At 45.2% G+C, this 25618-nt stretch overlaps 1 protein-coding gene across 4 annotated transcripts in view; it reads right to left on the bottom strand.

The window, feature by feature from the left end:
• The window catches only part of LOC144689675 (clathrin heavy chain linker domain-containing protein 1-like), a 113956-nt gene that overhangs the window by 38949 nt on the left and 49389 nt on the right, over positions 1-25618 (bottom strand). For all 4 annotated transcript variants that reach the window (XM_078556961.1, XM_078556962.1, XM_078556964.1 and 1 more), the window contains 2 exons: positions 21812-21899; positions 16398-16504 (listed from right to left, as the gene is read on the bottom strand). In XM_078556961.1, coding sequence (XP_078413087.1) covers positions 16398-16504; positions 21812-21899 — 195 coding nt within the window. The remainder of the gene's footprint in view (positions 1-16397; positions 16505-21811; positions 21900-25618) is intronic.

Raw genomic sequence — 25618 nt, 5'->3', positions numbered from 1 at the left:
ATTCTTTTGGCTTGACAGCAGCATCCTTTTGGTGGCGAATATCACGCGTGTTGCTACTGCATAGTAGCAGGTGAAGCTAGCAGGGCATGTTGAGAGAGCAGTTAATAAGGCATGTAGTATCTTAGGCTTTATTAATATGGGCATTGAGTACAAGAACAAGGAGGTCACGTTGAACTTGTATAAGACACTAGTTAGGCCTCATCTGGAGTACTGCATCCAGTTTTGGGCACCATACTTGAGGAAGGATATGAATGCATTGGAGAGAGTACAGAGGAGATTCACAAGAATGAATCCCGGGATGAAGAACTGTAGCTATGAGGATAGATTGGGGAGGCTGGGAGAAAAGAAAGCTGAGAGGAGACTTGATAGAGGTATTCAAGATCCTGATGGGTATGAACAGGGTAAATAATGAGAAACTGTTCCCACTCAAGAGAACATCAAGAATTAGATGGCAAAGATTCAAAATAATTGGCAAGAGGAGTAAATGTGATGTGAGGAAAATTTCTTTCACCCAGAGGGTGGTTGGAGTCTGGAACAAACTTCCTGAAAGGGTGGTGGAAGCAGGTTTGATCGAGGTATTCAAAAGCGAATTGGATTGCCACCTGAAAAGAGAGAATTTGCAAGGTTACGGGGATAAGGCAGGGGGGTGGGACTAAGTGCAATGCTCTTTCAGAGAGCCAGTGCAGACTTGATGGGCCAAATGACGTCCTTCTGCACTGTAAAGATACTGTGATGCTATGGTATTCTTGCAAAGTGTCTGAAGAGTGCAAGACGAAAAGCTTGGTCATGTCTCTTTTTTCAGCAATACTATACATTTAGTCCTTTCATTTAAGTCATTGATATGGATCATAAATAGTTGAGGCCCCAGCATTGGTCCCTTTGGCACTCCACTAGTTACAGCTTGCCAACCAAAAAAGACCCATTTATCCATATTCTCTGCATCCTGTTAGCTAACAAATCCTTTATCCATCCTAATTCGTTACCCCTTCATCATAAGCTCTTATTTTGTGTAGTAACCTTTGATGTGGCACCTTATGAAATGCCTTTTGGAAATCCAAGTACACCACATCTACAGGTTCCACTTTATCCACCTGCTTGTTGCTTCCTCAAAAAACTCTAATGGGCAGGATTTTCCCCTCCGTGCACTAAGTGTGGTGGTGGGCAGGAAAAGCAGCCGTTTTCCCACTGGCCCCATTGGTGTTGTGTGTCATGGCGGGCGGAGGGGACAATATGGCAAGAAGGCCAAAAATTGGTTTCTTGCCGTCGTGAAACCAGTTTGCGATTGTCCGCTCCACCCATCAACGGTGGGCCGCGTTTCCCACCACCGTACGTCGGGAACCTAAGTTCAATACTTTAGCATCTCAATATAAGCCCTGCTTGCCGGAATCATCACCCCATGCTGGACCATCCAGGCATGTCTGTTTTTCACAACTGTACATAAGCGATGTGCACCTGGCGAGCTGCACTTCGCTCGGGACTTCAAGGTTTGTTTGCCTACCTTGCTTCAGGCAGTACTGGCAGTCATCAGCGCCAGGCTTTGCAGACAGCACTACATCACTTTTAAGGGGCAGCTCATGGGCAGGTCTCTATTTACAAAACCAGCCGTAAGGTGGGGATGGCTTTTCAATGGCTGCAGGACTAGGGTTTGCTTGGGGAAGGGGAGAAGTGGCCTCAGGCAAGGGAAGAGGCTCCGGGCGAGGGATGTACTGGAGAAGGGGGGTATCCCAGGGTGTGTGTAGGAGCACAAGTGGCTTCAAGACGGCGAAAGCCGAGGAGGTAGTCTCCAGAGGAAATGAGGCCAGATGGAGATGTGAGGGTGTGTGCGAGGGAATGAGTGGTGATGTCCTTTGAGTTGGCAGTGAGTGAGATGCCATTGAATGTGTGATGGCCTTGTGAGTCCGAGAGTTTAGAATGATAAGGTGGTTGCCTTACCCTGGCAGCACGGATGAGATCATTCATCCACTTTCTGTACTGGATAGCCACCCTCTTGTGTGCAGCATTGGCACTGATCACCGCTGCCACCAACTCCCAAGCCTGAGTGATGACACTGATGGGCCTCCTGCAGCCAGAGCAGGAGCAGAGGACATCACTTGGGTATCCAGAAGGCATCCCAGGAATGTGTCACTGAATCGGGGGGGGCTGCACTTTTCTTGGATTCTAGGGCCATGTCTTCACCAGAGCAATCCTGGGCTTCAAGCATTGAGAAATGTGCATGGGGTTGCAGTTTAAATATGCTGCTCTGCATGAGGAAGTGTCAAGGGAATGGCATGGCAGGAAAATCAGAGGCTGCCTGCCAGTGGAGCTGCAGCAACAATCATGGAAACATCAAGAAGGGTTATCAGCTGCATTCCTCAGATTTCAACATACGATGGAGGAGTCCGTCCACGTTCAGTTTGAGGTGATAGCACTAGCATGCTGATGTCAACACTGGTGGATGACAATCGCCATGGAGACCTTGGTCCAGGACATAGGTCCTGCAGTATGCCAGGAGCTGCACTTCATCAGTGTAGGTATTGGTAGCATCAATCAGTGACTATGCGAAAAGGGTGCAGGGCAATTCTATATCACTCCAGCTACTCTTTCTCCTCAAGGAGTCAGCCAGAGGCCCTTGGGCACCCAAAAGGATGAAGACCAGCAGCTGGACACCCTGGGGCCATCCAATCAGGTGACTCTGGGATTGACCAGCCAATCCCAGTCCCCTCTTCCTGTAACTCCATCAGCTCCAGCTCCACAGGCTGAGGGGGGGTGCATCTGCCCCTCAGCAGGAGGCCCAAAGCAGGCCAGAGCCCTATAAATCTCGGCTCTCCAGAGGATGCCTTCCAAAATTATTACAGACAACAGAATGTAGCAATCAGCAGGCTGCCTCCACTTCCACTTAGATGCCAGGGATGCACCAAGACGTACGGAAGGATTAGGAAAATAAAGAAATATTAGGAGTACAACGGTGGCATGGGTGTTAACCACATGTATATCATTTTCACAAATGTAAATAGAATTGCACGCATTTCACATTTCCTCTTATGTATGCTTCCTCTTTATGATGAGCTGTGTTGTTGTCAATCAAGTGTGAAACCATGGTCTCTCCCCCCACTTATCGCAGATGTCATGATCATGTGCCTCTGTTCGATGTCTGCTTCCATATAACCACAGTGTGTGCCCATTCTCAGATCATTTGTGACATCAGTGATGCCTCATCCTTGTAAAGTGTGCTTGTAGAAGGAACCTCGTTCACATGCTTTGCTGAGACATGTCATGTTCATTCTTGGCTGTGTAAGACTGAGGCAGAGGTGTTCACCCATCTCATCTATATTATTGAAATATGAAGGTGTATTGTGTACAAGGAGCTCGTGTGTGCTGTCTGCCTTGCGCGTTGCTGAATCTGAATGTACATCTGCTAAGCTCACCAATAAGTGTGAGCATCTTCCCACCTCAAAGTGCCAGAGCTCTGCCCCTCGCAGCCACATTATTGCCCTGGCACCCGAATCTACAACCTTGAGCGCTTCTCACCTTGTAGTTGTCTGTATTGTGGCCACAAGGCTCTTGTCACAATGTAGGGATATAGCGCTGTGTCATAGGTTCTGCGTAGCATCCCCTCACCTAAACACCCAAATGGTGATGTGTTGTAATCAATGGAGCCTTTGAGCATGCTCTCAATGCGCTTATGGTAGCTTTAGCAGTGGGATAGGAACGAGAATATAGTGAAGCTGAAGTGTGTTCTTTATTATCAATGAAGCATGACCTTCAGGGCTTCATGGTGTCTTAGCATTTTGGAGTTCGCAAGGGCCAGAGCTGGCCATGAGGGCAGACTGTGTTAAAGAGGAGGCATTTTAAGGCTGGCAGGCAAGTGTATGAACATCTTCATCCTCAGGTGGTCCATATTCATAGAAAAGTAAGGATAAATGCAGGCCCGCATCCCTAACTGAGAGTGCCAGATGTCAATGTGATGGAGATGAGAGTGAAACAGAGGACTGAGTGATCGCAAAATGGATTAGCACCTGCAGAATGTCCTTGGTTGCCTTGCCCCAAGTGTGACCCATCAGTGTCACCATCAAGGTTACACAGAATGTGTTGTCCCCATGCTGGAGATGGATCTCCTTGAGGAGGTTTGATGGACTGAAGGCATACAGCTACGAGTACACTGAGGATTGTAGAACACCTCCTGCCTCTACTAGGCTACCATTGTGACTGGATGCTGGAGAGACATTTGAAGAGGCAGCATCTTCTGATGTCTGATGCCGGGACTCCCTCCTCCAGTTAGCACCTCATCTCAGCAAGGACACATGCTCCCGAGGCTTCATCGTCCTTCAAATGATCAGGACAATGGTGAGCTTAATGTGTAAGTACTAACTTTCAGACTGAAGTACATGGTTGAAATGAGAGGGGGAGCAATGCTGGTGTTCATGTGAGCCCATGATGGGGGGCACTTGTCCAAGAGGATACTCACTATAACTCAAACTCATCCTCCTCCTTGTGGAATCTGGTGGCTATGACGGCCTCATGTGCAAACTTGCCTCATGTGTCCCGTGCTATGGCCTCTTCCCCTGCAACCTCGGCTTCCTCGACCTCATCGCCCTCATCCTTTTCGATGTCCTCCTCGTCGAAGGAGACCTGTAGCTCCAAGTTGGCATCTGACAAGTCCTCCTTACTTTGCAGCGCAAGGGTACCCTTTGTCACTGAGGAGCCAATCCTGGATTCTGTGGTTCCTTGAAGATGTCCAAGATCTACGATCTAGTCAAGATGTATGAGCCGTGGCAGCCTCCTGGATGTCTCGTGCAAACCTGCATGATTTGTTTCTTCTGGTTGCAGACCAGCTGCACATTGAGCGAGTGGAAGCCTTTCCTGTTGGTGTATTTGAGTCCCTATTGCCAGGGAGCTTTTATAGCCACGAGTGTAGTCAATGGCACCCTGCACCTGTTGGAATCCGGAAATCGCAGCAAAGCATAGTGCTCTGGTGACCTGGTCTGCTTGATCTCTAGCAAAGTCAAAGTAACTGTGGGCCTTGGCAAAAAGGGTGTGTGATAACCCCTGTATGTACTTGTGTGTGGAAGCTTGAGAGATCCCACAGAGGTCCCCAGTGGAGCCCTGGAAAGAGCCACTCATGTAGAGGTTGAGGGTGGCAGTCACTTTTAGAGCCACTGGCAATGGATGTCCTCCCAGTCCCCATGGTGTCAACTCCTGCAGAATGTTGCAGATGTGAGCCACCAGATCCTTGAGACATATGGAGTCATCAGTAACACTGTCTCTCGCTCATCCGCAGAAAAGACATGCATGTTCTGTACACGCTCGGTCTCGAGAGCAGCCTACGCACAACATTTCTACAGGCTTCATCCTGAGCCAGTGGGGGCCCTGCTGCTTCTTGCTCATGAGGGTGAAGCTCCTCCCTTTGGCGAGCCTAGTGGCGCCGTCACAATTTTCTCCGCCTTCTCTCCTGCCTGTATATAATTATGCAAGCAGCAATAAATCCAGCCTCCATTCTCCTGAAGGCCTCCTCTCAGCAGCATCAATGCAAAAAAGACATGAGTCAGCATGAGTCTCCAAATGTCCTATTTCTGTCCATGACTAATGAGTGACTGTAGGTTCAAGGGGTTGGTTCCAGTGTCAGCACCTATTCGTCATTGAAATCCTGGCCAGGGCAAGGTACGCTTACATGACTGACTGCTTTGGCCAGGCATTTGGATGTGTGGCTTCAGGTCAGGTGCTGGGATCCTCATTCATTGCACTCTAAGACTACACTTTTTGGAATACACGAGGACTAATGTTTTTGAGGAACTGAGATTATTTGAGGAGGGCTGAGGTTTTAAACAGGAAATTAGAGACGCATGCAATAAAGGAACATCTGTAATTATGGGTGACTTTAATCTGCATATAGATTGGGCAAATCAAATTAGTAACAATACCGTAGAGGAGGAATTCCTGGAGTGTATACAGGATGTTTTTTCTGAACCAATACGTTGAGAAACCAACTAGAGAACAGGCCATCCTAGACTGGGTATTGTGTAATGAGAAAGGAATAATTGGCAATCTAGTTGTGAGGGGCCCCTTGGGGATGAACGACCATAATATGATACAATTCTTCATCAAGATGGAGAGAGACGTAGTTGATTCTGAGTCTAGGGTCCTGAATCTTAAGAAAGGAAACGACGATGGTATGAGGCGCGAGTTGGCTATGATGGATTAGGAAACATTACTTAAAGGGATGACGGTGGATAGGCAATGGCAAACGTTCAAAGAGCGCATGGGTGAGCTGCAACAATTGTTTATTCCTGTCTGGCACAAAAGTAAAATAGGAAAGGTGGCCAAACCATGGCTTACAAGGGAAATTAGAGATGGTATTAGACCCAAGGAAGAGGCATACAAATTGGCTAAAAAAAACAACAGACCTGAGGATTGGGAGCAGTTTAGAATTCAGCAAAGGAGGACCAAGGGAATGATTGAGAAGGGGAAAATAGAGTACAAGAGTAAGCTTGTGGGGAACATAAAAACTGACTGTAAAAGTTTCTATAGGTATGTGAAGAGAAAAAGATTGGTGAAGACAAATGTAGGTCCCTTACAGTCAGAAACAGGGGAATTTATAATGGGGAACAAAGAAATGGCTGACCAACTAAATACATACTTTGGTTCTGTCTCCACAAAGGAGGACACAAATAACATACCAATAATGTTGGGGAACACAGGGTTTAGTGAGAAGGAGGAACTGAAAGAAATCAGCATTATTAGGGAAATGATGTTGGGGAAATTGATGGGATTGAAGGCTGATAAATCCCCAGGGCCTGATAATCTACATCCCAGAGTACTTAAGGAAGTGGCCCTAGAAATATTGGATACATTGGTGGTCATCTTCCAAGATTCTATAGACTCTGGAACAGTTCCTACAGATTGGAGGTTAGCTAATGTAACCCCGCTATTTAAAAAGGAAGGCAGAGAGAAAACAGGGAATTATAGACCAGTCAGCCTGACGTTGGTAGTGGGGAAAATTCTAGAGTCCATTATAAAAGATTTAATAGCTGAGCACTTGGAAAATATGTGGGCAGAATCGGACAGAGTCAGCATGGATTTACGAAAGGAAAATCATTCTTGACAAATCTACTGGAGGATGTAACTAGTAGAGTTGAAGAGGGGGAGCCAGTGGATGTGGTTTATTTGGACTTTCAGAAGGCTTTTGACAAAGTCCCACATAAGAGATTAGCGTGTAAAATTAAAGTGCATGGGATTGGGGGTAGTGTATTGAGCTGGATAGAAAACTGGTTGGCAGACAGGAAGCAAAGAGTAGGGATAAACGGGTCTTTTTCCGAATGGCAGGCAGTGACTAGTAGGGTACCACAGGGATCGGTGCTGGGACCCCAGCTATTCACAATATATATTCATGATTTAGATGAGGGAACTAAATATATCTCCAAATTTGCAGATGACACACAACTGGGTGGGAGGGTGAGCTGTGAGGAGGATGCAGGGATGCTTCAGTGTGATTTGGACAAGGTGAATGAGTGGGCAAATACACGGCAGATGCAGTATAATGTGGATAAATGTAAGGTTATCCACTTTGGTAGCAAAAACAGGAAGGCAGATTATTATCTGAATGGCTATAAATTGAGAGAGGGGAATGTGCAACGAGACCTGGGTGTCCACGTACACCAGTCGCTGAACGTAAGCATACAGGTGCAGCAGGTGGTGAAGAAGGCAAATGGTATGTTGGCCTTCATATTGAGAGGATTCGAATACAGGAGCAGGGATGTCTTGCTGCAATTATACAGGGCCTTGGTGAAACCACACCTGGAATACTGTGTGCAGATCCTTATCTGAGGAAGGATGTTCTTGCTATAGAGGGAGTACAGCGAAGGCTTACCAGACTGATTCCTGGGATGGCTGGACTGACATATGAGGATATGAGGAGAGATTGAGTCGGTTAGGATTATATTCGTTCAGAAGAATGAGGGGAGATCTCATAAAAACCTATAAAACTCTAACAGGACTAGACAGGGTAGATGCAGGAAGGATGTTCCCTATGGTGGAGGAATCCAGAACCATGGGTCACAGTCTGAGGATACGGGGTAGACCATTTAGGACTGAGATGAGGAGAAATTTCTTCACCCAGAGAGTGGTAAGCCTGTGGAATTCGCTACCACAGAAAGTAGTTGAGGCCAAAACATTGTCAGTTTTCAAGAAGGAGTTAGATATAGCTCTTGGGGCCAAAGGGATCAAAGGATATGGGGAGAAAGCGGGAGTAGGCTATTGAGTTGGATGAACAGCAATGATCATGATGAATGGCAGAGCAGGTTCAAAGGGCCGAATGGCCGACTCCTGCTCCTATTTTCTATGTTTCTATGTTTCTCATCTGCGAACCTGCCAGCACCAAGATTCTGAGCTCCTACTTTAACACACATCTGCAAGTTGTCCAGTCGCCCAATTACTTGTGACCTCATTATTGCTCTGGGGAAATTCCATGCTTGGAACAAGGGGTTAATACAAGGAGATTGATTAGTGCCACGATTCAGGATTAACCTCGCATGAATGTGCTTCATTGCTTCACTCTCCTGATTCCCTGCATTGTCACTGAAAGGCTCCTAACATGTCTCAGCTGTGCATCTCTCCTCATTTGGGAATACATAATTCAGTTGGGTGCTCCTTTAATCGGCCCCCAGTGCAGTGCACCACTCCTCCAAATGGCCCTCAAAGACCTCACCAGCAGAGTTTCTCCTCACTTTAATTTTGTGCTGCTCCATCACTTCAGGTTGCAAGAAGGTGGTCTTACTACCCTCCAGCTTGGACACTGCCTGTGTGACTGTGGAAATCCCTCCCATTGTCCTGGAGGAGCATAATGTTCAGGTTTCCCACCCTCCAATAACTCTTAAGTCTCCTCCTCTAACTTGCACCCACTGTGATGATTGTGGTGGATATCCCTGTGTTACCCCCGTATCGTTTGAGGTTGGGCGACTGGACAAGCTGCAGATGTGTGTTAAAGTAGGAGCTCAGAATCTTGGCGGTGGACATGCTGATGCCCCATGTGAACCTTATCCCTCCCCATCTTGAGGCCTATTGCACAGTGAAATATAGAGACCCCCTCCACCCCGCCACCATGATGCCTTTGAATGCCCCAACCCTACCTTTTCCCCATCCATAGACTGCAGATGCCTCCCTTGACTGGGAGTGTGCCATCTGCAGTCCATTATTATGCCTGAAACCCCATCCCTGGACAGGAGTGCCTGATGTTATGACCACACCCTGTGCACAACATGCTGGGCACCACTGAAATGCCCTCCCCCTCCCTGGACTAGGACAAGGACAGTCTTTGCAAGGTCAGCAATGTAAACTGAAGGACATCTTCACTCAGCGATCCTCCCATTCTGACCCCAACTCACTTCTGTCCCTCTGTAAGAGACTCTTCCCCATTCTGGCCCAGAGGACACTTCTACCCCACAGCCCCATAGTCATTTGTCTGAGTGCAACCTTCGTCACGTTTTCTCTGCCCCCCACCCACCACCACCGCTCCCCCCTGCCGCCCGAGTCGAGCCCTTGCCCTGCAGCCCTTTTTGTCCAGATTGCCAACCAATCTGTCCAGATTGCCCACCAGTTGAATCCTTGCCCTGCAGCCCTTCCATTGCCTCTGTCCAGTTTCCCTCTACCCCATTTGAGCTCTAGCCCTGCAGTGCATTACAAGCAACCCCCGCCTTCCTGCTAGTCTGGTAGGCAGAGCCTTGTGTTAGGAAATAGAGACAGTTTAAGTAAATTATGTTTGTATTTTGTGGGTGTTAGGAATGAGGTTTAGCTTTAAAGTTTAAGTTTGTTTTGTATTTCTGTATTTGTGTGTTAAGAAAGGTCAAATTGAGTTTTAATCTCATTTTTAAAAAGATGCCTGCATTTCTAATGAGGTTTTTTATGACTGTGGTCAGACACACCATACTTTGAAACAAAGTGACAGATGTCACCTCAACCAGATGCCATGGATCTCTCCTCAACTCTCCCCCCAGATGCTTGTCACACCGTGAGCCAACCGGTCTCTCTGCACTCCATCTTTTACATGAATTGCGCTGTTGCCTAGCAACAGAGGGCCAGAGAGGCAGGTCCCTCCCTCAGACACACGTTGAAAACTGAAGAAATAGCAATTTCAAGTTCAGTTTGAAAGCCAGGACTCCAGAGAGACTGGACGCTGGGAGGGGGAGCTGCAGATTTACCAAAAGAACCAACAGGTCCCAAGGCCAAAGGAGTGAGACAGAAATAAGGGAAAGTCCCAAGCAGACCTTCTAGTCAAAGGAAGGGCAGAAACTTGGAAAAGGTCCTGCTAAGAGAAGTTAAGAGTGAGAGGCAGTGAGAAAGGCCCCAAGCTTCAGATTTAAAAAGACAAAAGCTGCAGAAGGCAGATTTAAAGTGGGAACAGCTTGCAAGAGGCAAGAAGGTCCAAAGAGACCACTGAAGGTCTGTAACTCTTTGCTATGGGCATGTGAAGCAGTGGTACTGTTGACAGCTGAGCCAGTGAGAGAAAGTGTATGGAAGACAGTTTGAATGCATGTGGTGACCCAGGGAAGAGGAACACCAGAAGAAGAATTCTAAAACTTGGAGGTGAACCCTTGTGGAAGGCATCTGAGAGAAAGCATCGGTTTTGGAGAAGATTCCTAGGCAAGACCTTGAAGAGAATGGAGAATGTGTGAAATGTGGAGTGCAGCGAGACTGGTTGGCTCACGATGTGACAAGTGTCTGGGGGGAGAGTTGAGGAGAGATCCATAGCATCTGGTTGAGGTGGCATCTGTCACTTTGTTTCAGAGTATGGTGTGTCTGACCACAGGTCACCATAGGTTTACACGGATTGTGTATTTACTGTGAACATTATAATGTAAGGCTTGTGTTATCCTTACAAATCTGTAAATATCTGTAAAAGTACACTTGTGGGTGAAGGAGCATTGTAATATGGTTCATCTTTTCTTGTTTAATAAGTGTTTTATTATTTTGTTAAAAGTTCATCAGCGGACTCCTGTAACTCTGTTCAGTAGCTACTCTCCATGTATCTAAACAAAAAAATAGAAGTTGGGATCTATTAAGCTGGGTTCCAATCTGGTATCAGGCTTGTCCAGGGGTAACCTCAGCTGGGATCATAACACTTGCCTATGAACCCCCTCCTGAAAGCGATGTGGTGGTGTTGCCTGCAAAGCCTTGTGTTGAGTGTGCGATGCATAGTAGGCGAGCAAACCTCGAAATCATGAGCAAAGTGCAGGTTGCCAGGTGCACATCGCTTATATACAGTTATGAATCATGTCGGTCTAAACGTCAACGTGCCCTGTTCATCCAGCATTCAGTGTAATTCCGGCGAGCAGCCATTATAATGAGTATTCATTATATTCAAATGTATTAAAATGATGTTCCTGACATGACACAGTGGGAAATACATGCCGCCATTGAAGGCCTAGGGTGGATGATCGCAACCTGTTTTCCTGCCAATGTGAAACTGATTTGTTTCACTCTCACGATATTTTCCACTCCCACCCTGCCATGATGCCCACCACAGGCGGGAGCAGAAAATCCTGGCCAATATATTAGTTAATCACTATTTCCCTTTCACAGAACCGTTTTGACATTGCCTGAACCCATTAAGATTTTCTAAGTATCCTGCTATTACCTCCTTAATTATGAATTCTAGCAACTTCCATATGCCAGATGTTATGCTAACTAGCCTGTAGTTTCCTGCTTTCCATTTCACTCCTTTCTTGAATAAAGGCTATTGCTATTTTCCAATCTGCTGGGATCCTTCCAGAATCTAAGGCATTTTGAAACATTATAACCAATGCCTCTACACTATCTGTAGCCACTTCTTTTAAGACCCTAGATGCAAGCTATCAGGTCCTGGGGACTTGTCAGACTTTTAGTCTAATAGTTTTCCCGGTACCTTTTCCTTGGTGATGGTGATTGTTTTAGGTTCATTCCACCCCCTCCAACCCCCCTTTCACCTCTTGATTTTCAAGTATCTTTGGGAATTTTCTAAGCCTACTACAGTGAAAACAGAAACAATATGCCTGTTCAAAATTTCCATCGTTCTGTTTTGCATTATTAATTCCCCAGACTCTCTCTGGAGGACCAAACTCGCTTTAGTTACTCTTTCCCTATTTAAATACTTGCAGAAACTCTTACTATCTGTTTTTATATTTCTAGCTAGCTTTCTACCATACTCTATCTTCTCCCTCTTTATTAAGTCATTCAGTCATTTTCTAGCCATTTTAGGCAAATGGCATGTTGGCCTTTATTGCAAAGGGATTAGATTATAAGAATAAAGGAGCCTTACTACAATTTTACAAGACTTTAGAGAGACCACACCTGAAATACTGTGTGCAGTTTTAGTCTCCATATTTAAAGGAAGGATATACTTATATTGGAGGCGGTACAGCGAAGGTTCCCTGGTTTGGTTCCTAGGATTAGAGCGTTGTCCTATGATGAGAGGTTGTGCAAGTTGGGCCTATATCTTTTGGAGTTTAGAAGAATCAGAGATGATCTAATTGAAACATACAAGATTCTGAAGGAGCTTGATAAGATAGACGTTGAGAGATTGTTTCCGCTGATCAGGGAATCTAATAGACAGGGGCACTGTTTCAGGATAAGGGGGCGACCATTTAGGACTCAGATAAGGAGAAATTACTTCACTCAAAGGGTTGTGAATCTTTGGAATTTTCTACCCCAAAGGGATATTGATACTTTATCGCTGAATACATTTAAGGCTGAGATAGACAGATCTTTGGTCTCTCTGGGAATCAAGGGACATGGCACCCAGGATTTTATGGCCCCGCTATGGCGTGTCTCCACCCCCACCCCCCCCCACCCCCCCTCTGGTGGATGTGGTGAGCTATTTAAATCTCCATTCAGTTCGGTGGGACCATAATATCCTGCTGGGCGGGAGGGGCCACAAAATTCTGGCTGGCGAGTGGGTGGGAAAGTGCAGCTGAAGTCCGAGGTCAGCTATGATCGTATTGAATGAAAGAGCAGGCACGATGGGTCACAGGGTCTGCACCTGCTCCTATTTCTTGTGTTCCTGAGGAATGCTTTCCCCCTGAGCCCCACTGACTTCAGTTTTACAGGGCATCTTGCAGCACACTCAGCCAAACATTGCCTTGATGTCAAGGGCAGTCACACTCACTTAACCTCAGGAATTCAACACTTTTGTCCATGTTTGGATCAAGGCTGTAATGGGGTAGATTCGAGTAGTCCTGGTCGAACCCAAAATAAGCATCTGTGAGCAGGCTATTGGAGAACAGGTGCCACTTGATAGCACCTTCAACTAAACTTTATAATAATTGGACAGGAAATACCTGGGCAACTTTCACTTTGTTGTTAGATGCCAGTGCTGTAGCTGTACAGGAACAGCTTGGTTAGAGGTGAGGCTAGTTCTGCAGTACAAGATTCTAGCTGGGATGCTATCAGGGCCTATAGCCTTTGCTGTAACCTGTGTGCTCAGTTGTTTCTTGTGGAGCAAATTTAATTGGCTGAAGACTGGCATCATTGATAGGGTGATCACTTGTCAGATTTTATTTTAGACAGTCCATTTTTAACCTGGTTTGTCTACTGCCCTGAACTGGATACATATTTTTATTTTGAGGCATTAACAATGCAAACCGTCACTGCAGGATTGTCCCTGCATCTTATACTTATCGCTCTGCTGCAGTGAGGCAATGGCAGCAGGTTGTGCTTGTTCCTTTCTTCATTGTCATTTGCAAGATCGTCATTGTTTAGTTAAGGGCCACATATGCCTGTGATAATATCATCTCTATGCGCGGTATAGAAGCGATGCTGTCTTTCCCCTTGCACTGCTGCACTGTTGGTCTGGTGTCTGGTATTCTTGGCCTCTGTCAGTAACCACCCTAATCAGGGATGTTGGGGACCTCAGGAGGATGCAAGGTGGATCATACGTTCATCATTTCTAGTTAACTGCCAAACGTTTCAGTATTTTTGCACACCTGTGCTTGGCTCCGCCATTGTTGAGGATGGAATGTTCATGAAGTCTCCTCCTCCCACTAATCGTCTAATTGCCTAAAATAATTCATGACTGGATGGGGCAGGAATTGCAGACCTTTGTTCTAATCTATTAGCTGTCAGGTCACTTGGCTCTGACTATAGCATGATGCTTCCTCTATTTACTCCTGGTTGGCATCTCGATTTCAGGTATACCTGGTGCTGCTCCTGGCCTGTTCTTCTACACTCCTCATTGACTCAGGGTTTGTGCCCTGGCTTATTGCTAACGGTAGAGCGAGGAATATGCCAGGCTAGGAGGACACAGATTATGATGGAATACAATTCTGATGCTCTTGATGGTTTACAGCATCTCATGGATGCCCAGTTTTAAGATGCTAGATCTGTTCTGAATGTATCCCATTTAGCATGGTGGTAGTGTAACACAACACGATGGAGGGTGTCCTCAGTGTGAAGATGGAACTTCGTATCCACAAGGACTATGCAGTGGTCACTCCTAATAACCTGGCCAGATGCATTTGCACCAGTTAGATCAGTGAGCATGAGGTCAAATAGGTTTTTCCCTCATGTTGGTTTTCTCACCACCTGCTGCAAGCCAAGTCTGACAGATATGTCCTTCAAGATTCAGCTAGTTTAGTAAATAGCAGTGCTAATTAACGGCTCTTAGTGATGAATATTGAACTTCCCCCACAAGCCCTTGCTAACCTTAGTACTTCTTCCAGTGATATTCAACATGGAGGAGTGCTGGTTCGCCAGATGAGAGAGGGCAGAAGGTGGTAATTTGTAGGTTTCCTTGCCAACATCATCAGAATTCATGGAGTCGGGAGTCAATGTTGAGTAACCAGAGCCATTCCATCCCTCCCTTTGTTGGATCTGTCCTGCTAGTGGGGTTCAGTCTGGGATGTTAAATTGTTGCTTCACCCTCCCAATTTTAGCAGAGTACCCAAAGGAGGTTTTTGAGGGATCACCTGGGCTGGGTATGCCTTTGTATTGTCGAAATTCAATGCCCTGGTCAATGATTTCTTCCCATGATTCTAGTCACAAAATAGGTTTTTACTCTTTCAAGAATAACTTCATGTGATTCTGACCTGAATGTTTTTAAAAATCATATATTGTATAATATTATTCTTATACAATTATTCTATAGTATTACATTAAATGACAAGCAATTAATATAACCTGGTTTCTCATGGACTTCAATGGACTGGAGCTCTACACCAATTTTTCAACACACATTCCCTTTGGCAATGCTGGGAGTGTAGGAATGATGAACTAACCTTATATTTTTGCAAATGTACCAGTGTTTTAAAGTTTAAACAGTAATTAAATAAATTCATATTGATTGTAATTTTGGAGGAACTATTATCTAGATCAATAAAGCAGCTAGTTTAAAGAAGCTGTGGTACTTTTATACAACGTGAAGAACTGATACTGAAGATATTGCTATTAAATGCATTTCTGTTAACTACTAAAATATTTTCAGTTATATTGGCCTTATTTTTAGATATGGTCTACAAATCTACAAAACACAATGAATATGTAAATACTGTAAACAGGTACTATGGAAACATTTCAACACAAGTAGTACATTGCTCAATCTTTCTTGATAATGTCACTTTTGCTGAACTATTGAAATATCCCATTTTTAAAATGAGACATATTCTTTTAATTCCTGATCTACAAAAACTAGGAGGAAATGCATTCAGCTGATGCAAGATTATGGCCTGAATTTTTCTGTCGGCGGGCAGGCTCGGCAGGAGCGGGCGGGGACGGTCGCGGAGCCGACCGCCGTCCGCGATCGGCTCTGCGTCGCCATTTTATGCAGGTGGGCCAATTAAGGCCTGTCCAGCGTAAGATGTGAGCTGTAGCACTCAGAGCTAGCTGTGCGGGTGGGGGGAGGAGGGGGAGAAGAGAGAGTCGGGGCCAGCGCTCTTTCACGCATGCGTGCGAAAGAGCGCTTCAATTTCCCTGAGGCACTGAAGTGCTTTTGAAATAAATAAATTAATGGTTTGTAAATTTAATTAAACATGTCCCCTCATGTGACTGTGTCACATGAGATGGGACATGTTTTTACATTTCAGAAATTTTTTTTTAAGTGGTAAAAGTTTTAGGAAACCTCATCCCGCTCGTGGATGAGGTTTCCTAAAAAACGTGAAGGCCGCTTGGCCTTTTCACCTGCCCACCAACCTTATGGTTGGACGGGTAGCGTAAACAATTACATTAATTAATTCATTAATGGCCTTAATAGGCCTATCTGTTAGCGGTGGGCATACAGCCGAACGAAACACTGTGAGACAGTGCGATGACATCGGGACGCACGCCCAACGTCATTGTGCGCCATTTTATGTGCCAGCATGTCGGGCCTGCCCCCCACACGCAGACTGAAAAATTCAGGCCTCTGTTTTTCCATTTTGATTGCTAGCCACATAAAACACAGTAATGAACAAAATATATACCTTTAAACCTTTCCATGACCTCCAAATTATTAAGGATTCCTCGGGGACAATTTGCTACATGTATTGCAGCTGCCTTATATTGCTTATCGTCAAACAGTTTATTAAATCTGGAAGAAAAGTGGAATTTTTAGTTTACAAACAAGAGAATATTTTAAATGTGGCCTCAGGCCTACATCTCCCAGTGTCCTTTTCTTTGTTTACTTTGACCTCAGGAAGCAGACTAACATTGGGCTGAATTTTCCCAAGACGCCAGGAGTATTTCTTGGTTCCTAAACTGATCAAAGGTGTTACACAACATGCAGCCTAATTTTCACGGAGGCAACCAATTAGTGGTTTATCTTTATGATCGCTGTCCCAGGGCACATTCAGGAGGCAGGAGGTAGATGTGGCAGGCCCCATTTGAGCAGTGAAGGCTGGAGGTCGCTTGACAGGTCAACAGTTGCAGCGTGGTAAGTAGGACATGGGTCCAGCTTCAACAACCTTCTGAGATCTGGCAAGACAATGCCCAGCAGACAGACAGAAGTAAATACACAATGAATCTACCTGTGAGTAGAAGGCCCTCAAGTTAAGCATCGCCCAGGAAAACTTAGGATATGTGCCCAGGTTGATTCCTCATCTGAGGGAAGGGTTCACAGCACTTTAGCTTTTGGAGGATGTTGAGTTAAACCCATGGACAGTAAATTGCCATGATCATTAAATGCCTCATGCTGTTCTGATGGGAATTATCACAGTCTTTATCTGTACCTTACAGGAAAACGAGTACACAACAGTTGCAAGAGGATTTGTTCTATGGATGGAGTGGCCCACCTGGCAGTATTGATCTTGTTGGAGGAGGAAGCCCTTAACATTGCCAAAGTGGCTGTGGGAGAGGAGGTTACCAAGGACAAGATGGGTGTGCAGCAGAGAGGGTGAGAGCTGCTTGTTCTGTCCATGCAAGCGGCTTGGAGTGGCTTCCTCATTTGTGTAGTTGTACCTAGTAGACCACAGTTGATGGTGATGTCTGATGAAGCAGGTACTGAGAGATGGGAAGCTGAGTAACTGGTATGTTCCATGTTCCATAGGACCAATGCTGGAGGAGCAGCAACAAGTGATGTTGGACCTCAGAAGAAAAGATACACCCTGAGGATCCACCGTCACAGGAGTCAAGTTCACCCTCCACCAGTGCAAATATATACACATTGGTGGGACCCCGGGCACGATTAGAATGGTTATCACAAGGTGAGCATCATGTCACCCAAACAGAGGCATATGATGGATATAGCCGCAGGTGTGGGAGTCCCCATCAGAGGATGGAGGACAGCTCCAGCCCTACTTACCTAGTCAGAGATGTTGAACTTTGGGGATACAAAGTGGGTGCTTGTGCAGCAGCAAAGGGAAATGTGTGGCCATCTGTCAAGCGCTCCCTGAGGCAGTGCAGAAAATGGAGGAGTCCATTCATCGTATGAGCATCGCAATGCTTCAGACACATGAGCATCTGAGCTCCTCCACTGAAAAATTGGCCAACTTCATGGAAAGTTGCATGCAGTGGTCTACCAAATGGATGCAGAAGTAGAGGACTGGCATAAACTGAATGTTTGATACATTCTGCAGCATTGACCGCTCCATTGCAGCAATAGCACAGATACATGGACAGATAGCCAGGTCCTGTACCCAGTACTGGTCAGAGTGGACATGCAATTGAGCCATGAAAAGGCTGAGGGAGACAGGAATGGTGTATAAGGTGCCACTCCTGAAGGAGCCCCATCTTCTGTTCCTGCCCTCTTGGTCCCTCTGACAGAGACATATGTGATGCCTCAAGCCCCTACGACTGACGCTGCTTCTGCAGAAATGTAGTTGGTGCAGCCTGTAGCTCATGCGCCATGAGCATCTCAGCTGCAGGAATGCACATTCAAGAAATCTGCCTCCACATCAGCCACAGGAGGGTGCATAGAAGCTCTCATGAGAGGACAGGAAGCTACAATAGCATCACTTAGGGGTTCACTTAGGTGCAGTTCATAATGCTTCTGTCGATTTCATGTATGTTACTGGAATGAAGTGGACCCTTACATGTGTCATGGAACAAAGCAATAGAAGCATAAGATGCAGTGTGTGTAAGAAAACTGTGAGTGGCCTGGGCCACAATGTGATTGGTGGAGACATGCTACTTTATGACAACTGGACACCAAAGCATGAATTTTCAGGCCCTGGTAAGGAGCAGAAGAAGTGGGGGCCCAAAAAACTGGATTTGGCTGGCATGTTGGTTTCCTGACCACGTTCCCTGCAACAGCCATTTTTGCTGAGGTGGCTTTCAGGCTGGCAGGGCTACAAACCCCCAAAAGGCAGGCAACAAAGTTGGCTCATTAAAAGCCTTCTTAACACAAGTTAAAGAAAGTGACTTCGCTTTTCCAGTCGGCCTCCAGTTTTCCAACACGATGGGGGAAGTGTAACTGCCTGGAGGTGGGCACCAAGTGGCAGTCGGGGACCAGCACTCTAGGCAGGTATATAGGCCCTCCCTGTTTGTCTGAATGCACATTCAGCCATCGACCACCCTGCAGAGGGAATCCCCCACCTCCCCACAAGCGTCCCACCCCCGCAACCCCAACATTAGTGGCCTAACTGTTTTTCTGATCTTTAATTAATGTTTTAAAAAGTTAGTGAGAGTGCTCCATGTTGAAGCACCTTCTCATTTACTTATCCTGAACTACAGCCTGCTCTTCCTCTCAAGCTGGAAGGCCTCTGATTGGCCCTTCAGCTTTGAGAGCCCACCTGCTTCCCTTAATAGACAAGGAACCTGTTTCCATGCCAATTCAGGGAGCACCTCCATGAAAATCCTAAAGAGACACTGTTTCTCACCAGGGGTTCAAGACCTAGAAAGTCCCAACTTCTGTTTCCCTTCGCAAAGGGAAAATCTAGCCCCAGGAGTTTAAGTGCCATTGGACTACTGATAGTGGATGAAAATGCTGGGGGAGATGTCACATAGGAAGAGTCTATTCCAGGATCTGCCAGCCTTAAGAAAAGCATTCCTGGATCAGGGTGTCATGGGCTTCCCTGCCATCCTACTCAATGTGTTGTTGTCCGCGCAAGCTATAGATAGCCTTGCAGCGCAGCCCGATGATCCTCATCAACCTCCTCTTACTACAATACGACGGTGCGCTCTTCCCCATGGACCTCCTTCAGATTCAATCCTACCTGTAGGGCCATGTTGCACAAGGCACAGCAGATCTTTAGGATCAGTGCCACAATTGTAGGGGCATATTTGACGGTGCCCCCCCCCCCCCCCAACCCACCCACCACCCCGACGAGTCAAGTCTCTGGAACTGCATCTTTAAGAGGATCTCGGTCTGCCCATTGATGACCCTTGTGGTGTGATGGCAGCGGCTGAATCGCTCCTGCACCTCTGCTGTGGGTTGCGTACAGGTGTCAACAGTAATCTCTTCAAAGGATAAATCTGGTCAGCCAGGGGTCATCCAAGGAAGCATGAACAGCTGTGACACTTGTGTCTGCCCAAGGGTGAATGAATGAATCATGACAGTGGTCAGAAAACCTCGTGCACCTGAAGGAATCACCAATAATGGTCGCACACCAGAAGCATGCTGAATGAGTGGACCCACTTCCTAGTGATAAAAACACCTGGCTGAGCTGCTGGAGCCTCGATGGATACATGGGTGCAGTCAATCATACCCTGCATCTGAGGGAACTCTGCCACAGAGGCAAACCCGTGGCTCTCTCTGCCTGACTGGCCACATCTGGGACAGCTGTCTAACAGACTAGTCAAGCAACAGCCAACATAGTCATACTCACCGAATCATAACTTACAGCCAATGTCCACATTCCTCCATCAGCAGTATGTCCTGTTTCACTGGCAGGACACATTATCCCCACCACTGGCAACACACTGTGGCAGCAGTATGTATACACCATATACAAGGAGCACTGCAACAACTCACTAAGCCTCCTTCATCAGCACCATCCAAACCTGTGACCTGTACCACCTACAATGATGGGGGCAGCAGACACCTGGAAATACCACCACCTGCAAGTTTGCCTCCAAATCACTCACCATCCTGACTTAGAACAATATCGACATTCCTTCAAGTTGCTGGGTCCTAACAGCACTGCGGGTGCATCTACACTACATGGACAGCAGCAGTTCAAGAAGACGATTCGCCACCACCTACCCAAGGGCAATTAGGGATGGGTAATAAATGCTGGCCTTGTCAAAGACACTCATAACTCAAGAAAAAATATATTTTAAAAAATTGTGATGAATATAAAGTCTGCTTCCCTCTCACACATGGTATCTGTCATCTGAGTAATGCTGCTGTGGGCAGCTGCCTATCATATCCCAAACAGGTCTGCTGACGACCCCTGGAGCAAGCCAAATGTTTACAAATTCAAGGCAATTGTCATCTTGACAGCTACTGGCAGTGGGCTGAGGCCCACCTCCAGGAGGGCACACAAATCAGCCACCATTTGTCTCATTGGGGGCAGCTGGCCGTAACACTGCTGCTGAGACATGTTAAAGAAGATGATCTTTTGTCAGTACACCCAATGCTTTAGGTAGCACCATCTTGCCCTTCCTGCTCCTCAACCAACACCTCTGCATCCCCATGCACCAGGGGACTGCCTTTGTTGCTGGGGTTGCTGTTCCTCCCCACTGCTCCAGCCCATTGCTGAGTCGATGGCTCCATGTTGAGAGACAGCCTCAATCACTGGGACCTCAGTTGCCAAATTGCTCTTTCACCTTAGTGACACAGAATGAGCCCCACTCCAAAGCGCACCCTCTCTTTCAGCACTTACAATCCAAGAGCTACCATTAACACCCCTTTGTCCTTTTGTTTATGACATCTTTGTCAATCTCTCCTTTGCCCCCACCTATCGCTGGCCTCCTTTCAAGCTTCACCTGCTCCACCCCCCTTAAACAGTATAAATTTCACCACATTTTTACTTCCCTTTAGCTCTGAAGAGTCATATGGACTCGAAACGTTAACTCTGTTTTTCTCTCCACAGATGCTATTAGACCTGCTGAGTTTTTCCAGCATTTTCTGTTTTCGTTTCAGATTTCCAGCATCTGCAGTATTTTGTTTTTATCTTAGTGTATACTTTATTTTCTTGTACATAAACATTCCACATTTATCGAACAAAGCAACCTTGTGATTGATTTTTTTTTTAGCATATCGTCTCACACACACGTTTTTCCCATTTGGGAATAGTGGTGGAAGGATTCCTAGGCTGACTATCAGCCAATTGAACCACATCATGAATGCTCCTTCCATAGCCAAGTCCTGGTATGGGACTTGAACCCAGAACTTCTGCCTCAGAGATATGGACGCCATAACTGCATTGCAAGACCTCCGCTGTGATTGATTATAAGTAATAGATTAATCTTTTAAATTTGAAAACATCCACATACATAGTTTGTTATTTGAGCTCACCTCTCAACATACTCCAACAAGTATGTCGATTCGTTAATCTTGCTGGGGTCATCATCATCGAATAGCTCAGGCCAAAGACTGTCAACCTCTGTAAAAGAGCAAAATGCATTGTTTTATTATGGAACACAGCAATCCAACAGAAACATTGATTTACTGTTATTTAAGCAATAAAATTTCAGTTGACGAGACAAATTGGCTGTGCTACATCCACTAAATTTGATGTTGCATCAAATGCACCATGACGTTCACATTTCGGATCCCTAGATGATAGGTTTTACATCCTGCCTACTTAATCAGAGAAGATGCTGAGCAGAATCTGTCTATTTCCTTAAGTAGAAAAATCATACAGAAATTACGCACATTCATCTCAGTTCTGCCAACCAAACTTATCTGAGTAATAGCTCCAGGTGGTCTGATTCAGCATGAAAGTGGCTACAGAGTTGTGTAACATTTTCCAGGAGAACCTCCAACCAAACTCTAAGACAGGTCACAGCATGATGGTCACAGCAGCCTTCATTTGTTCCCCTCAGGCTCTTTCCAGGCTGTCAGCAACGACAGCAATAATAGTCGGTTTGCAGTGCATTGATATATAAAGCAGGCAATGCAATGCTTTCGATAGTAAACAATCACATCATTTTCCCCATCTAAGAAACTTAGGATGTTTCAAATATCAGAGTTTCCAAAAGTTCAAGATATATTGATGACACACATATACCCCTACCTGTTCTTGAACACAGGAGTGCCACATACATGGGCCAACAGTTTCCATTTTCAGCACAATCGGTGACCCAGGTGCAAACTGCACTTAAAATTACATTACTTTTGTAAAGTTAACTTTTACCCAAGTTTCGGCTCAAATTATTTGCATATTGTCAAACATAAAGGCCCAAATCTTCGGAGGAGTGTCAATCACAGTTGGGACTTCCAATCCCAGCTTCTCCAGAAATTTTGAGGGTACAATTCCTTGAAAAGCTTCTTCGTAGCACTGGAGAATCGGGGGAAGAGAAGCCATGTCCCCTTTTTACTTACAGAATACGGCCGCTAGCGCCATAAAGAGTTTAAATGTTCCAAAGATAAAAGCAAAATACTGCGGATGCTGGATATCTGAAACAAAAACAGAAAATGCTGGAAAAACACAGCAGGTCTAGCAGCATCTGTGGAGAGAGGAACAGAGTTATCATTAAGAGTCTTCTGAAGACTTGTAACGATAACTCTGTTTTTTACTCCCCAGATGCTGCTAGACTTGCTGAGTTTTTCCAGCATTTTCTGTTAAATGTTCCAAAGCTTCTTTGAAAAATTATGGAGAGAAAGTAAATGGGTAAGGGTAGAGTGGGTAAGGGGGTAAAATGGCAGGTGGATAGGGTGGGAGAGTGGGTAGATGGGTTAGGGATAATCCGGTTGGTGGCTAGTCAGGTCAGGTCAGGGGTGAGTCAGGTCAGGTAGGGGGAGTGGGTAGTTGCAGGGGTAGTCGGAGTTTGGGGAGGTTTCAGGTGGTGGGACTAGTCATAAGAACAAACAAAATAGGAGCAAGGGTAGACTACATGGCCCATTGAGCCTGCTCTGCCATTCAGTACGATCATGGCTGATCTTGGGCTTCAACTCCCACTTCCCACATCCCTTAATTCCCCGAGACAAAAAAAATCTGTCTATCCCAGCCTTAAACTGTATTTAACAATGGGAGTAACAGCCCACTGGGGTTGGGAATTCCAAAGATTCACAACCCTTTGAGTGAAGAAATTTCTCCTCATCTCAGTCCTAAATGATGAGCTCCTTATCCTGAGACTGTGCCTGTGTTTTAAATTTTTAAATTCCCAGACCAATGGAAACAATCCTTCAACGTCCACCTTTTCAAGCCCCTTCTCAATTTTGTAGGTTTCAATGAGATTGCCTCTCATTCTTCTAAACTCCAGAGAATATAAGTCCAATTTACTCAGCCTCTCATCATAGTACAAACCCCTCATCCCAGCGACCAATTCAGTGAACCTTCGCTATACCACCTCCAATGCAAGTATATCCTTTCTTAAATGTGGAGACCAAAACTGCACACAGTACTCCAGAAGCAGTCTCACCCAAAACTCTGTACAACTGTAGCAAGGCTTCTTTATTCTTGCTCTCCAATTCCCTTTTAAAGGCCAACATGCCAGTTGGCTTCCTAATTGCTTGCTGCACCTGCATGCTAACTAACATACTGCGTTCCTTGTACAAGCACGCCTAAGTCTCTTTGAATATCAACGCTAACTAGGTTCTCACTTTTAAAAATGATTCTACTTTTTTATTCTTATGATTAAAGTGAGTATCTTAACGCTTCCCTGTATTATGCTCCATCTGCCATCTTGTTGCCCACTCACCTAACCTGTCAATATCTTTTTGCAGCCTCTGTGTTCTCCCTACAGGTTATCTTTCTACCTAGTTTGGTATCATCAGCAAACTTAGATGCATTACTCTGTCTCTTCATCTAAATAATTAATATAGATTCTAAACAGCTGAGGCCCCAGCACTGATCCTGAATGTCGAAAAGCAGTGTAACATTTCACAACAGCATCTAATCTCGTGAGACTGTTCCCAAATCTAAGGAATTTTGGAAAATCATAGCAAGCACATCCACAATCTCTGCAGCTACCTCAGGTATGAGCCATCAGGTTCCAAGGATTTTAGTTCCTTAAGTTTCTCCAATTTTCCCTCTGCTGATGTCAATTTCCCTAATTTCCTGACTCTTTTTAACCCCTAGGTTACCGTCTATTTCTGGTATAGAACTTGTGTCTTTTATTTGTGAAGACAGACAAAAGATTTGTTCAATGCCACTGCCATTTCCTAATTCTCCATGATAATTTCTCCTGTCTCTGCTTCTAATGGACCATTGTTTACTTTAGCTATTCTACTTTTTATACACTTATAAAAGCTCCTACAATCTGTTTTTATATTCCTGGCTAGTTTGCTTCATATTCTATTTTGTCCTTTTTTTCAACTTTTTGGTCCTTTCTAAAACACTCCCACTCCTCAGACTTGCTACAGTTTTTTGCAACATTGTAAACTACCTCTTTTAATCTAATACTACCCTTAATTTCTTGAGTGAGCCATGGATGGGTCCATCTTGCTGAGTTTTTGTTCTTCAATGGAATGTATTTTTATTGAACATTTTGAATTGTTTCTTTCAATGTTTCCCACTGTTCACTTACCTTCATACCTTTCAGTCTATTTACCAAATTAACCTTAGCCAGTTCTCCCTTCATACCTACGAAATTGGCTTTGCTTAAGATTTTTGTTTGCGATTGGAATATGTCACTTTCAAATTTAAAATCGAGTTGAATGATATTATGGTTATTATTCCTAAATGGGTCTTTTACTATGACATTACTAATTAACCCTGCTTCATTACACAATACAAGATCTAAGATAGCTTTATCCCTAGTTGGTTCCACGACATACTTCCTCAATAAACTATCATGAGAACATTCTACAAACTAATCTGCTAGACCATTCTTGCTAATTAGATTGTCCCAGTCTATATGAAGATTAAAGTCTCCCACATTTATTACATTTCCCTTGTTACAGGCTCCAATAGTTTCATGTTTAATGCTCCGTCCAATGGTATAACTACAGTTAGGGGGCCCATAAACTACGCCCATAGTGTTTTCTGACTCTTGCTATTCCTAATTTCCACCCATACTGATTCTACTTCATGATCTTTGGAGGCCAGATCCTTTCTCACTAATGTCCTTACGTCATGCTTTACTATAAGGTCGGTCTTTCTGAAATATTGTGTAACCTGGAATATTTATTTCCCAACCTTGATCACTTTGCAACCAT

Source organism: Cetorhinus maximus, chromosome 14, assembly GCF_964194155.1.
Source record: "Cetorhinus maximus chromosome 14, sCetMax3.hap1.1, whole genome shotgun sequence".
Taxonomy (NCBI): Eukaryota; Metazoa; Chordata; class Chondrichthyes; order Lamniformes; family Cetorhinidae; genus Cetorhinus; species Cetorhinus maximus.
Note: the sequence above shows the minus strand (reverse complement) of the source record. Positions and strands in the feature narration are given on the sequence as shown.